Source organism: Cicer arietinum, chromosome 6, assembly GCF_000331145.2.
Source record: "Cicer arietinum cultivar CDC Frontier isolate Library 1 chromosome 6, Cicar.CDCFrontier_v2.0, whole genome shotgun sequence".
Classification (NCBI taxonomy): domain Eukaryota; kingdom Viridiplantae; phylum Streptophyta; class Magnoliopsida; order Fabales; family Fabaceae; genus Cicer; species Cicer arietinum.
Genome location: NC_021165.2, coordinates 7408406 through 7423687, shown reverse-complemented (window position 1 = coordinate 7423687; position 15282 = coordinate 7408406). Strand labels below are relative to the sequence as shown.

The 15282-nt window shown below is 30.2% G+C and overlaps 2 protein-coding genes across 2 annotated transcripts; both read left to right on the top strand.

Moving 5' to 3' along the window:
• The first annotated feature begins 1621 nt into the window (after positions 1-1621).
• On the top strand, positions 1622-3458 carry LOC101512328 (glucan endo-1,3-beta-glucosidase 8-like). The gene is made up of 2 exons (XM_004503949.4): positions 1622-2153; positions 2319-3458. The coding sequence occupies exons 1-2, from the start codon at positions 1786-1788 to the stop codon at positions 3421-3423; spliced, it is 1473 nt and encodes a 490-aa protein (XP_004504006.1). The 5' UTR covers positions 1622-1785; the 3' UTR covers positions 3424-3458.
• Positions 3459-8360: 4902 nt separating this feature from the next.
• LOC101512003 (S-adenosylmethionine carrier 1, chloroplastic/mitochondrial) lies at positions 8361-15016 on the top strand. Its single transcript, XM_004503948.4, has 13 exons — positions 8361-8490; positions 8620-8705; positions 9211-9312; positions 9832-9914; positions 10608-10684; positions 11964-12054; positions 12332-12385; positions 12474-12569; positions 12679-12768; positions 13122-13173; positions 13859-13920; positions 14103-14183; positions 14650-15016. The coding sequence occupies exons 2-13, from the start codon at positions 8642-8644 to the stop codon at positions 14779-14781; spliced, it is 984 nt and encodes a 327-aa protein (XP_004504005.1). The 5' UTR covers positions 8361-8490; positions 8620-8641; the 3' UTR covers positions 14782-15016.
• The last annotated feature ends 266 nt before the right edge of the window (positions 15017-15282 follow it).

Sequence of the window (15282 nt, the reverse complement as noted above, 5' to 3'; positions counted from 1 at the left end):
TATGTTTGATTGAAGCAAGCTACCTATTACCTATTAATGGTAATTGATAAATGCTTTGAAAATTGAGAGTTCTACCAAAAGTGGGAACAAGATCAAATTTATCGTGGTGTAATATGCCCATGTGTGTTCTTTGCTCTACTGTTAAGATTTGGACCTCTATTTTACCTTTGTTGCTCCAACATAAGCGATTATTTGCGTGCAAAATTCGCTCTACGTTTATGGGGCATTATGGAAGTCTCTTTTTGTTGTATTATTGGAAGGAAAAATATTCAACTATCTATGGCTGTCTTGCAAGACTGTGAGGTGATTCGAGACCATCAAATAATGTAGTAGTCTTTAGACAACAAAATAGTCGTGGAAGCAAGTAAGTTAGTTTTTGTCAAGAGGTACACAAATAGGGTCGCTCATAGTCTAGTTGGAGCATCTGTATTAGAGACCAACCTTTATGATTATTTATCTATTTCCTTTTGATTTCCTATGAAATGAAACGAGTTTTGATTGCCTAGAAAAACTTATTAAAGTGCCTTAAAAGTTTGATTTTTTGCCATTGTCTTCATAAAACGACCAATATGTTTATTAAATCAAATTAAATGTGTTTGGCAAAACATTAAACAGACTTATAATTTTATTACTTTGTAACTTTTTTTAGATGCTACTCGAATAAGTTCATATTTTTATTTTTATTCTTTTTATTGAATTATTCTTTTTTTTTTATTTCTTCTTTATTTTATAAAAAATTAAATATGATGTACTTTTTTTTATATTCAATAATCGGTCTGTTTTAATTAGTTGGCTTTTAATCCAGTAAGACAATTAAAGAATAAAATAATTTTAAATATATTTATTAATTATTTAATAAAAGTGTATAGAACCTTAATCTTAATATATTTCACTAATATATTAATTTAATTTAATTTTTTTTAAATGAGATGATAAATTCCACCATAATTAACTCACACAACTGTCTCAAATTCAAACCTGAAACAATACGTTCAAACTAATAATATCGATATTCGTCAATTGAGCTAAAACTTAAAAATAAATTATTTTAAATTTATATACACATTTATACATATCATTGCTTTGATAATAACTTTTGATATAACATTTAATTTTATAATATAACTATTTGATAAAAAGTTGTTGAATGGTACAATATTGTCAAAGCACTTTTATAGTGGGTGAATGTGAAAAATTTATCGAGACTTGCAATAATTGGTGGTAAGTAAGCTAATTCATATACCATTAGAAGAGACTCTTATCTATTTGCATTATATAAATGTAGTTGTCTCATTGAGATTACACAAGAATAAAGATAATTTATTTTCTCTTCTATTTGCATTATAAAGATAATTTATTTTCTCTTCGTACACACTCAATGGCTTAAAGAGATCGGTGCAAGTACAAGAATTATTGTCATTTGGACGTTAACAAATCTCTAGTCACTATGATTAAAAAAATTGATTTATTAATGTTACATTACATTTGGTATTAGAAATTTTATATTTTGAGTCTATCAACTTTTTTCATTGAGTAGAAGTATATTTTAACTTCAGATTAATAAATTAATTGTAGAAAGACTTAACAACTATAATTAGGAAATTAGTTACATGGATAGCTAAAGAACCAATACTATTTTAATGCTTTAATTAGAAAAAGAGAAACACCCTATTTTGGCCTAGATGCTGTCGATCATTAAAACTTAACAACTTAATAATATTTCCACTCACTAATGAACATTCTATCTTTTTTGTTACTTTGACTAATTAGTAATTACCATTTGGTATGGCTGAAGCTAAGTTCCTAATGTGTGCATTTTGCATGATCATTGTTATAGCTAAATGCCAGCAAGAAGGTGATGGACATAGATCAGAGACGGTATCCGGTGTTGGTGTTAATTGGGGATTATTAGCAACCAATCCACTAGATCCTAGCATTGTGGTGAATATGCTTAAGGACAATGGAATTAAAAGGGTAAAGATTTTTGACACAGATCCATGGATTTTAGGTGCTTTTACTGGAACAGACATTGAACTCATGGTTGGAATTCCTAATGATCAATTGAAGAAACTATCTCATAGCATGGATTTTGCAAAAGATTGGGTTAAACATAATGTCTCTAAACATATGCATGATGGAGGTGTCAAAATTAGGTATATATTTTTTCTTCATATTTTAATTAGGAAATTGGAGGGGTTGTACAATTTAATCTTAATTTTTGAAAACAATTTATATAACTAAAAAATCTTCAATCACATTAATATTTTTAGATCCATTAATTGATTTGTAACAAATGAGGTATGGTGTTGTATTTGTAGATATGTATCTGTTGGTAATGAGGCCTTCTTGAAGAGTTACAATGGTTCATATATAAAGACTACATTTCCAGCAATGCAAAATATTCAAACAGCTCTTGATAAAGCTGGTTTTGGAGACAAAATTAAAGTGACTACAGCTTTAAATGCTGATGTATACGAATCTAGTTCAGATAAACCATCTGGTGGAAACTTTCGTGCTGACATTCATGATGTCATGAAACAAATTGTGCAATTTCTTGATGAAAGGAAGTCACCATTTCTAGTCAACATATACCCTTTCCTAAGTCTATACCAAAACGAAGATTTTCCTCAAGATTATGCTTTCTTTGATAGTTCAAGTAGAACAATTAATGACAACAATCACCAATATACTAACGTGTTTGAAGCAAACTTTGACACACTTGTTTGGTCGTTAAAAAAAGTTGGTCACCCTGATGTTTCAATTATGGTTGGTGAAATTGGTTGGCCAACAGATGGTGACAAACGTGCCAATCTAAATAATGCAAAAAGATTCTACAATGGTTTCCTTAAGAAAATGGCAAGCAAAAAAGGTTCACCACTTCGTCCTGGACCGATGAATGTTTATTTATTCTCTCTTGTTGATGAAAATTTGAAGAGTGTTTTACCTGGAAATTTTGAGCGTCATTGGGGGATTTTTCGTTACGATGGAAAGCCTAAATTTTCTATTGATTTATCTGGTCGTGGAGAAGATAAAATGCCTATTGGAGCAAAAGGGGTTCGTTATTTAGAAAATAAATGGTGTGTCCTAAGAAAAGAAGTAAAAAACATGAGTGAGGTTTATGGAGCAGTGAGTTATGCTTGTGCGTTGGGTGATTGTACGAGTTTAGGTACTGGTTGTTCTTGTTCAAATTTGGATGTTGCTGGTAACACTTCATTTTCTTTTAATCAATTCTTTCAAATGAATGAACAAAGTGTTGAGGCTTGTGATTTTAATGGATTGGCTACTATTGTAACACAAGACCCATCACATAAAGGTTGCTCGTTCCCTATAGAAATCTACAGTGGTGGAACCATGCTTAAAGGAGTAATTCATTTGGGAGGCCTTTTTATTTGGTTTGTATTGATTTTCACAACATTTATATAATGTATGCATGTGGTTAATGAGGACATAATTAGTGAGGATATATTTGAATAGTTTACATGTAAATTTAAATTTGTCTAGTGTCGGAAAAAATAGTTAATATTTGAGATAATATTGATGGTAGATGTCATTGTTTTCTTTATTTATCCCCCCTGATTTTGGCTATATATCAAATATGATATGTCTCAGTGGTTTGGATTAAGAAGGAAGTCACTCATTCTATTTCTAGTATTTTATCTCTTTTTCTAACAAACAAATCACTAGCATTAAAAAAAAATTAATTGTCAGTGTCCGACATATATATTTTGCAATCCCTATCTAGAAAAATTAGCTCCCAATTTATCAAGACATCTGGACTATAGTTTTTTAGCCATAGTAATAAAATCATAGAACCTAAAAATTTGTGGTTGGTGTTATCTCCTAGAAAACTCGCTTCTAAAAAAATAACAAAAGAATATAAAGATTAGATCAAAGGAGACAAGAGGAGCAAAAAATAACAAAAGTTCTACAATTGATGAAGAAACACGACAGAATATTTAATAATTTTCACGGTTAAGAGTTTAGGAGGATCCCTTTAGGTGGTTATGAGTTTTTGAAAGTCAATTCTAAAACAAAAATTCCGATTAAATGAGGTTGATTTGATTTTTTATTTAATCAATTTTTTTTTGTTAAAACTCAAATAAATAATTATAGTTTTTATTTTTGTTTAAAAATTAAAATATTATCGTCAATAGACATAATTATCACTTCAACAATCATCGATCACCATCGTCGCACCATCGTCGACTATTCACCCCTTATCACCACCATCACCAACATTACTACTTATCATCTCTAACAACCACCACCACTATCTCCAACCACTATCATCACCACCACCTCCAACATCATCGTCCATCCACCTCCAACAACTACCCCCACCATCTCCAACCACTGACCACCTTCATCGTCACCATCCACCCACCTTCGACTACCACTTATGCCCATCGTCAACACTACTGACCATATACAAATTTAAACGCTACCACCATCTCTGACCACAACTATCGTCACCAACCGCTCACCTTTTACCAACAGCACCTACATCTGTCATCATCTCCTACTATTGTCTACCACTATGATCATTGTCTATTACACTTCAATCACCACTATCTCTTTTGACCATTGTTGTAGACATCGTTGGTAATCGATTGTTATTACGATAGTCATTTTCTACAACTACTACTCTCTACTAATATTACTAAAATTATTGTAATTAAATAAATTATAATTTTTAAATTTCAAATTATTTTAAAATAATTAAAATTAAAATTACTTTAATTTTTTTATTTTTTATTATTTTGACGTGTCAATATTTTTAATATTTTGATAAATTCATAATAAAATATAGTAAAGAAAGTTATTCAATTAAAAAAAATTAAAATTAAAATAAAAATTGAAATTCAAAATTAAAAGTGAAAACTTAAAATATAAATTAATTTTTGAAAATTTTATAACAGAAATCCAAGAATCTTCCCGAACATAGTCTTAAATGTTTGATTTTTGAAAAGAATATAGAAATCGTGTATTATGAGTTTCAATATAGAAATTTTATGGTTAGAGTTTACAAGGATCTTATTGGGGTGGTTATGAGTGTTTATTTTTATTCTTTTAAATCAATTTCAAAATAAAATTTCAAAATAAAATTTCAGATTAAATAGAATTGAGTTGATTTTTTATTTAATTTTAAAAAAAATTGTTAAGATTATAATTTTTATTTTTGCTTAAAAATTAAAATGTCATCATTAATAAATATAATTATCACTTCAACAATCACTGATCACCACCATTTACCTCTGGTCACAACCATCACGAGCATTACTACCCACCATCTCTAACAACCACCACCACCACCATCTCCAACCACTGCTATCACCACCACCTTCAACATCATCGTCCATCCACCTCCGACAACTGCCACCATTGTCTCCATCCACCAACCACTTTCATCATCACTATCCACCCACCTTCAACAACCACCTATGTTCATCGCCAACACTATCGACCACTTACAAACGCTACCACTATCTCTGACCACCACCATTATCACCAACCGCTCACCTCTTACCACCAGCACCTCCACTCTCCGACATTTGTCATCATCTTCTACTATTGTCTACTTCTATGATTATTGTCGATCACACTTCAATCACCACCATTTCTTTGGACCACCGTTGTAGACATCGTTGATAATCGATTATTATTAGAATATTCAATTTTTACAACTACGATTTTCAATTACTATTACTAAAATTATTGTAATTAAATAAATTATAATTTTTAAAATTCAAATTATTTTAAAATAATTATAATTTAATATTACTTTTATTTTTTCATTTTTCATTATTTTGACGTGTCAATATTTTTAATATTTTGGTAAATTCATAATAAAACATGGTAAATAAAGTGATTCAATTCAAATAAAATTCAAATTAAAATAAAATTTAAATTGAAATTCAAAATTAAAATCAAAATTCAAAACTTAAAATATAAACTTTTTGAAATTTTATAACAGAAATCCAAAAATCTTCCCGAACAGAATCTTAAATATTTGATTTTTGAAAAGAATATAGTGATAAAATTTAAATACATTTAAACGTAGAGAAATCGTGTATTATGAGTTCCAACATACACTTAACATATCATATGTATTTGTAAATTTTTGTCGTTTAAGATGCAATTCCGAGAGAAATGTTTGGTAATTGTAACTTTGTGAAACAGACGTGTACAACTGGCGGTGCTCATATGTTTTCAACTATGAAATTTGTTTCTGGCATTTTCCAAAATGTATTTAATATAAGCAAATCAAAGACAAAATATAAATACCGATCACTATTTCCAAGGAAAATACTGTGAATTTGGTAAATAAAAAAATACTGTGAAATAATCCAACTGAAGGAAAATACTACTATTATTTATAATTATAATCGAGCGGGGTCTAATAAATATCATGGTTATCGTATTGGATAGTAAATACTTTTTTTTTGTCCATTATTGAATAGTAATTTTTTAATTGTTGTTGATGATTGCTCTCAGTTGAATAGCACGGATATTGGATAGTAATTTTAGTCGTGAGTAACCGATTAAAATATATAAATATGAAATAATTTGAATCCTCACATTTGTTTGAATTCTCCACTAATTGAATTATTATTTATTTAATCATATCTTTTTTATTTATTTATATTTTCATAAATATCTCTTACATTATTTGATTATTATATTTATATATCACAAAAAACTCCATTTATTTTAGTTGTCAAATATACAAATTTATATTAAAAAGAAAGATATTAAATAATTTGAAGATTATATTGAAGAAGGAATATGAGATACATAAATTGTTGGTCTCATTTAACCATGTAAGAATATTTAAGTCAACTATTCATATAAAATTATTTTCACTAGAAGTTACACAAAATATCTTCTAACCAAACTCTTGTAATTTTCTTTAATTTCAGAAAATATACAAGAAAAAAAAGTTTACACTTTGACAATGATCATTTCATAGATGAGACTTTTCCCTAGCCTTATAAATATAATAGTAACCACATTCTTTTATTTTTATAGTTTGTTATGTATAATTATATACTATTTTTGTTTCATCCTACAAATCTAATTTATATCATATGTGATATTTTTTCTTTTGATTTTTCAATGACAATGATGATATTTGCATCAAAAAATATAATTGCATTTACAAATAATATTAAGGGTTCATAGTTTCACCATCTTCTTATTGTTTGACAAATATTTATTTGACTATTATTTTAATTATTATATTGTTGAGTCTGATTAAAATATTTAATTTAATGTGAAAAATTCATTAGTTTAAAGAATATTATATTTATTCAGAATGATGTTTTGTATTTTCCAATGATAGTAGGCTAGTAGAAAAAAATATTATTAATATTTTATTATCCATATTACTTAATTTTTATTTATAATAATCAAAAGTATTAATAATTTTCAATTAACTTCGGACAATCGCAACTCTAATTTTTTCTTAATATATGATAAATAGTAAAATGTGGTAAATACACGCGACAAAAGAGTAATTCATAACTCATAAGGCAAATATATCTACCAAAAAAAGCACTGCATTAGACAAATCTAGTGAAATTTGGGTTGAACAAAACTTACTAAAGTTGAATCAAATTATGAAACGAATGAAAAAAATTGGAAGCTGGAAAACATCGAATTAGACTTGATTAGATCTCAATTTTCAGTTAGTATGGTAGAACTGATCGGCTTATCTGAATTTTAAAATATTGATATAAACTTTGATTGATGCTATTGTAAACCATCGATGTTATACATGAATACAGTTGGAGGCGAATCCTTCATCACACTCGCTAGAGAGAGAGGCCTTGCATACACTATCTAGGATGATTTCAAACATTGAGATTGCAACAACATTCATGGTAAGCAACTACAGGACATGTGTCACAAGGATATCATGAAGATGAAATGTGCGACAAAACTTTAATCTAAAAAACAAATAACAGCACTGGGAGATGCATATTAAAAATAAACCGTATTAAATACATACTGAATATAATAAAATTTATTTGTGTGGGAGATGCAAGAAGATTAAAGGATAAATGGTATACATGTGAAACAAGATGAAAGGAATTAAGGTAGAGACGAGGATTTTCGAAAAATTAATGGGGAAGGAGATGATTTTATGGATTTATATCTTTGGGAATTTCCTGACTCAAACATTTATATCTATTTGTTAATGTTTAAAAAAAATGACAATTTAAAAACAGCATCAAATGAAAAAATTGTTAAAGGGACCTAATTAATTAACGTGTTATTTACCGTATTTTCGGAAAAATAAAAAATAAAAAATAAAAAATCTTATTATTATAAATTAAAAAAAAAAGGCACTTGAGTTTGAGTGTTTTAAAACGTATATCCCTAGACTAGAAGGTTTACATGAAGTAACGGGCAATTTAGTTTAGAAGATAACTCGTTTGTGCAGATAGACGACAGTGTCAGTGCCTACCCCTTTCTCTCATTTCAGCGGTAAACTCTCCCTTTTCTCATAATACATTCCAAACGACTATACGTTCTTGTCGTTTTCTCTCCCTGTTCACTAATTCGATGTTTTGTTTGTTAAATACTAACCAATTAACAATTAATTAATTCGGTTAGTTTTCAATTTGCTTCGCCATTGATGGCTCCCCTTACACTCTCCGTTACAGTGCAAGACTCTTCCATTTCTTCATCATCATCACCGGGTAACTATCACATTTCCCTATCACAAATTGCACTGTATTCATTATTGTTACTTTGATTTATGATATGTGCTTACCAATGCAATGAGAATAATTGAAAACTAATTAGGCATTTACACCTCATGATTTTAGGATTATATTACTATTCAACAAGGGAACAAGAGAAAATTAATTAGAACCACATTATTGATGGTCCAAGAGGTGCTAGCTCACTAGTAAGAGTTTAATCTTGTAAGCTCAAGAGACGAGTTCCAATTCCATATGAGATAGTCGTAAAACGACCATTAGTGCTCTGATGAATAATAATATTTCCCTTCCCCAATTTTATTTTTAAAAAAATGGTCAAGGAAAAAGAAGAATCACTTTTATAATAAATTTTGCTACCATATGCTATCAATTAGCATACAACAGTAAGAATCTCATATTCTTGTGTTATTTTAGCACTGTGTCTGCTGCTGTGTTGTTCTATCTGCTTCTTATTTTAACAGGTTAAATGTTCTTTTTGCAGATGCTTGTACTAAGAGAAAACAGAACGTACTTCAGAGAAATTCTTTTGCATCTGTCAGCGTGGGAGAACAAAATCCATTTGACTTCTTACGCACTTTGTTTGGTAACTATCATATATCCTTTGTTGTTGTTCTTGTAGCCTATGAAACATAGATACTGACACAGAGTTTACTTGGTGCACACATGTTAATAAGAAAATGTTTGTATTCACACTCCACATTCTCACACCAGTTGTCATCCCTTCATAATTTTTTTTTTGGATTAAATCCCTTCATATAATTAAAGAACAAGAATTGTTTTATATGCTTTGATGGATAGTTTTATTTTCTTTTAACGACAAAGGGCATTATTAACGGTTACTTTTTTTACTCAAATGAGTTGTTTCTTTAAGACATGCCAAAAGAGCATATTTGTAAAATACTTTTAGGTCCTATTTGAGTAGAAGGCCTGCCAACACTAAGATGCTACCCCCAACCCTTCGCTATGCAGTGAAGAATTGGAGTTCTTTCCCTCTTAGACTGCATTTGAATATCTTGATAAGTCTATAGACAATACTATGATGTGATGAATTATTGTATTCCACTATTTCAATCTTTCTGATGAGCCTGATGGAATTTTGCAGAGGGTGTTATTGCAGGAGGTACAGCTGGAGTTGTTGTTGAAACAGCTTTGTACCCCATTGACACTATAAAAACACGTCTGCAGGTAGATTTTTAGAACAAAAAAAATTATAATGACTATCGAGGGTTGTATTTTATTGTGCGATATATACTGATTTCTATTTGATGCTACAATAACTAATGAGGATATCAAACATTGAGACCTTGCATCAATGCCAGCTATGATTGATTGTTGCGGAAAATCTCTAAATTTTGGAATGATGAGGGAGGACAAAGGAAAACTATATTTTTTTTGTTGGATAGGATGCCATTTGTATAGTAGCAAACTAGCGATTAATAATATCCAATCGTCAAAATTTAACACATATATAATGCTTAGTTGATTTACATAGTATAGTGGACTTTTCTGAATCAGTCTTAAGTTTTGATATGTAAGAACGGTATGCTGAATGTTGTAAGTTGAAGTTCACTACATGGGTCTTATTAGTAGTTATGTATTAGGGTACAAAAAGGGTCACTCGTAAATACAGAGAATCAATCAAATCCCCAATTCCTAGTAACTTCTATTTACACATTAAAATGTGATAAATATGTTTTTCTAACATGATACACTAATCTGGGTTAAGAAATTTCTATTTGTACTCCTCATTGCATTTTCTTGGGGATTCATTTAATTTGTAACCACACAATTATATGTCCATGCGTTTTCTTAATAGCAATTTAGAGGACTCCCATTTTACATAATATGTGTTGCTTATGTTTGTTTTTGTTTTTTTAGGCTGCTCGCGGAGGAGAAAAACTGTTATTGAAAGGCCTTTATTCTGGATTGGCAGGAAACCTTGTTGGTGTCTTACCGTGAGAACCTCATGGCTTGCATGATGTTTCGAACATTCTAGGTTTTGTATGTTAATTAGAATATTTGAAAACTCTAACATGGAAAGAAGTCAGAAAGTTATTGGCAAGCATAGGGCATATAATATACATTAATGATGATTTAGTGATTTTGTGCTAAATGGGCCAACTCAAGACACCAACATTTTTCGTGAAGGTTATTTCTTTAAACAAAGAAATCAAAGTGTGTGGATTTATAAACTCTAATTACAAATCCCCACTGTTGGTTTTTGTCTTTCCTGATTCAGTTACAAAGATACTTGTGAAATACCATCATTTGAGAGATATTCACATTGTCTGAGTAGAGGTGGCTTATGGATTGTAATTCTTCTAGCTGGCATTTAATATTTCTCCATTCTGTAGTAGGTTCTGGCAGTATGTCTTGAAAAAAGAATCGTTAAGGAGATGGAACCGTATAATATAGCATTGGCAGTTAAATCTAACCAACTCAATTTTTCCAAGTTTTTGCAATAAGAGCTTGTTTGTTTGTGATATAAATTATCTTATACTCTCCTTTTGAATCTAAATGATTAGAATATAGCAAGCATTTGATAATTCTTTCAATTTATTGTCCAAATTTCAGTAGGATATGGATTGTGATTTATTTAATTATTGGTTGTGATTGGAAAATATCACGCGCATACCAACCATATTTGCCATTTATTTGTTGAAACTGCTTGAGGTAGACTACCCGGATATTATGCAGATAATATTTATTGATATTGATATAGGAAAAAAAACAGATTGAAAGCTCCATGTTGGAGGCTTATTGATACTCCTAACCCACCATTTAACATGATTTTAATATTGTGTTCCCCAATGTAGATTATTTGTTCACTTTTGGATTCTCGGTTGCTCATCTAGAAAGCTCTTAACCCTAGTGTGGTCTTGGGTTCTTTCTATAGGGTGTAGGAGCATATATGGGCAATATTTGCATTTGTGTCTGGCGAGTTTAAAGTTTGGGTGTTATTAATTCTTGTATGGTGGAGTTTTACATCCTACTTACATAGAGTTTGCCTATTTGGCATTTAACTGAAAATTGTAATTTAAAAAAAGTAAATAAAAGTATTTTCGAAATTTGATTAGTTTGCCTATATGCATATTTAAATTGAAAGAGTTATATATTTCACAAAGTTATTTTAGCGGTTCTCAGGAATTACTGTTCTATGCATATCAAGATATTGATTCATGAATCATATTTAGGTTCTTTCTTTAATACCTTGTGTTTCTTTTAATTGTGCAGGGCATCTGCTCTATTTGTTGGAGTTTATGAACCTGTAAAGCAGAAATTACTACGGATGTTTCCTGAAAATCTGAGTGCTTTTGCTCACTTAGTAAGATATTGCTTATATAAACATAAGTATGAAGATACACCATGCTATATTCACTTTAGAACAAGGCACACACTTGACACTTCAACTCAACTGTCTCTCATTACTTCTGGCCAATTATGGTCGTCTGAAACCTCTTGCATCTATTTGGCTTGTTTTGGAGTTGATGCTATGTCTATTTTATCATTCTTTTGCTGCTGGCACAAAGTTTTATTGATGCCAAATTATTTAATATTTTTCTGGGATATAAATCTTTCATGCAACTTTTAAATTTCATTAGACTGCAGGTGCCATAGGGGGCATTGCTGCATCTTTTGTTCGCGTTCCAACAGAGGTTACTAAATTCTCATATTTGTAAAAATGGTATTTCGATGGTTGAAAACTGTTTCATTGGGAAACTCATATTCATTAGTGCTCCACAGGTTGTCAAGCAACGAATGCAAACTGGGCAGTTTACTTCAGCTTCTGGTGCTGTTCGCTTCATTGCGTCTAGGGAGGGCTTTAGAGGGTTTTATGCTGTATGAAGCTCACTATCTCTTTATTTTAATATTTTATGATATATTCTATTCCGCACACCTGTGATAATTTATTAAAATGTTTCTTTGATTTTGATATTCGGAATAACAGGGGTATGGATCTTTTTTACTGCGGGACTTGCCCTTTGATGCTATTCAGTTTTGCATCTATGAGCAGATTCGAATGGGTTATATGCTTGCGGTAAATTTCTCAAGTTCTATATTTATGTATTTGAAAGACTTAATTTGATTTGGTTGTCTTAGATAAATCGCCAAGCCACAGTATGCTGTTATGTTTTACTGCTAAAAATGGTTGGCTCTCAGATCTTTCTGGCAAACAAAAGTTATTTGCAGAACTGATGCAATTTTTTCACTATTAAAACTTTTTGGTTTCCGTACACGTATTTAGTAGCATGAATTCGAGGTTTCATTTTAAATTTAAACATCAACAGATAAGATATGCTTATTTGGGGTTTATCAAAGATATCATTGCTGCTGTTTGCTCCTCTATTTCATTTGTGATTAGTGATGTGACTTGTATTGCTATTTGCCTAGGCACGAAGAAATCTGAATGATCCAGAAAATGCAATTATTGGTGCTTTTGCTGGTAAATATTTGACATTATAGGTCCAATGTTACTTACACTCATAGTAATTAAATTGTATATACACACACATAACTTTCAGCACTAGATAGCCACAAACTTATGCTTTAACTGTGCTTCAAGCTGCGACACCTCATGGATTAATGTGTGGTTGTTTGACTCTTAACAATATTTACTGTGTATAATCAGTATAATGAATCTTTTTAATTTTGTCAAGCTATATTTATTTGCAAGGTATACAGTCAAACTAGATGTCTGTAATTGAGAGGAAAGTCAATCATCTACTGACCTAATTCTAGATCTTAATAGAACTCTTGGGTATTAAACAGTGAAGAAATCAGTAGTAGCACCAAGATAAAAAGAATTTAGTTTTATTTGGTAATAAGATACTTGCTGTATATGATGCTGATGTACATGCGTGTCAAGTTGACAAAATTTGCACTCCCATATTTAAGACATGGGAGCTTGTAACCTAACTGAAGATTATACTTGCTAAGAAAAGCGTGTTGTATTTTCCATTTATAATTTTTTGAGGATGGTAGGTAAATGGGATTGTGGGTAATTTGATTAGAATTCTTTTAAGTTAATGAAAAATTATTTATTTTAGTTTCCTTTATGTTGATTTGTTAAGCATTATATGGTATGTCCTACTAACTTGTGATGTGATATACCATCTTGTTTCTTGTAGGTGCACTAACTGGAGCTATAACTACACCCCTTGATGTCATCAAGACAAGGTTAATGATTCAGGTAAGAATATGTAATCCTGTTTCGTTTTCATTTTTGTATATATTGTTTTTACCTGATATCTCTCTATCTTCATACACATATGATACCTTTTCTGTGTGATTAATCTGCAAGCAAGCCACAAAAAGAATATATAGTGTCAATTATCTAGCCATTCACGAAGTTTCTATTTTCCTCCTTTTAAGGGTCCTGCAAACCAATATAAGGGAATTGCGGATTGCGTTCAAACCATTATTAAGGAAGAGGGACCTGGTGCCCTTTTGAAGGTATGTGTTTTCTTCCACATATTGTTGTTTGAATAGTAAAGTAGCATGATGCAAATTCCTCCCAAAGCATGCACTTTATTATCTTCGACTGGCGTTGGCGTGTGCATGTTCAGAAGGATAGACTTTAGTAAAGTGAATAAATCAATAGTTGATATTGTAATCACCCATGATTAATCACATGTTTATCTAATATCAACCATCAATTTATTTATCAACAATTGATATTACTTATTTGATTCTTTAGAGTGAGTTGCTCACATGCCTGAGTGTCAAGAAATCAATAGTTGATATTGTAATCACCCATGATTAATCACATGTTTATATACTATCAACCATTAATTTATTTATCAACAATTTATATTATTTATTTTATTCTCTAGAGTGAATTGCTCACATGCCTGAGTGTCAAAAAATCTATTTTAGAGCTTAGAATATAAATAAATTATATTCTTATATTGTATTGCAGGGTGTTGGGCCAAGAGTACTTTGGATAGGCATAGGTGGTTCAATATTCTTTGGCGTCCTTGAGAGTACAAAACGAGCCCTTGCTGAGAGGCGTCCTAAACTAGTTCAGAGTACAAACTCAGAAAAAAAGTAAGGATTCAGAATAGATTTATTGATTATTTGGACGCATTATAGCCAGCAAAGATGCCCCAATTTCATCTTTATTTTCTCTGGTTAATTTGAAATGTATTCTATCTCGTTTGCAGCATTTTTGTCATTACATATTCTTTGTTTCAGAAGTTAGGTATTGGATTGGTTTGAGAAATGGTTTTTTGCTTGCATTTTTGTTTTTCTTTCACTAATAAAAATTGAGTATGAACTTCTTGTTATTTTCTATTTTCTCTTTTGTCTTGTGCAAATATTTAAAATTAAGAAATAATGTAAAATAAGTTAACTTTTTCATATCTAGTAAAATTTAATTAATTTTTTTATATCAAACAAATTATATGTTTTTTCTTCCTAAAAAGTTACATGAAAAGTAAGATCAGGAGACGTTGACAATTACGTCTGGATAAAAATTAAAATTATTACTCTATTTGTTTATATTTTATTTTAGAATAGTACTAAAATATCAAATCTAAAGCCATAGCAAAAT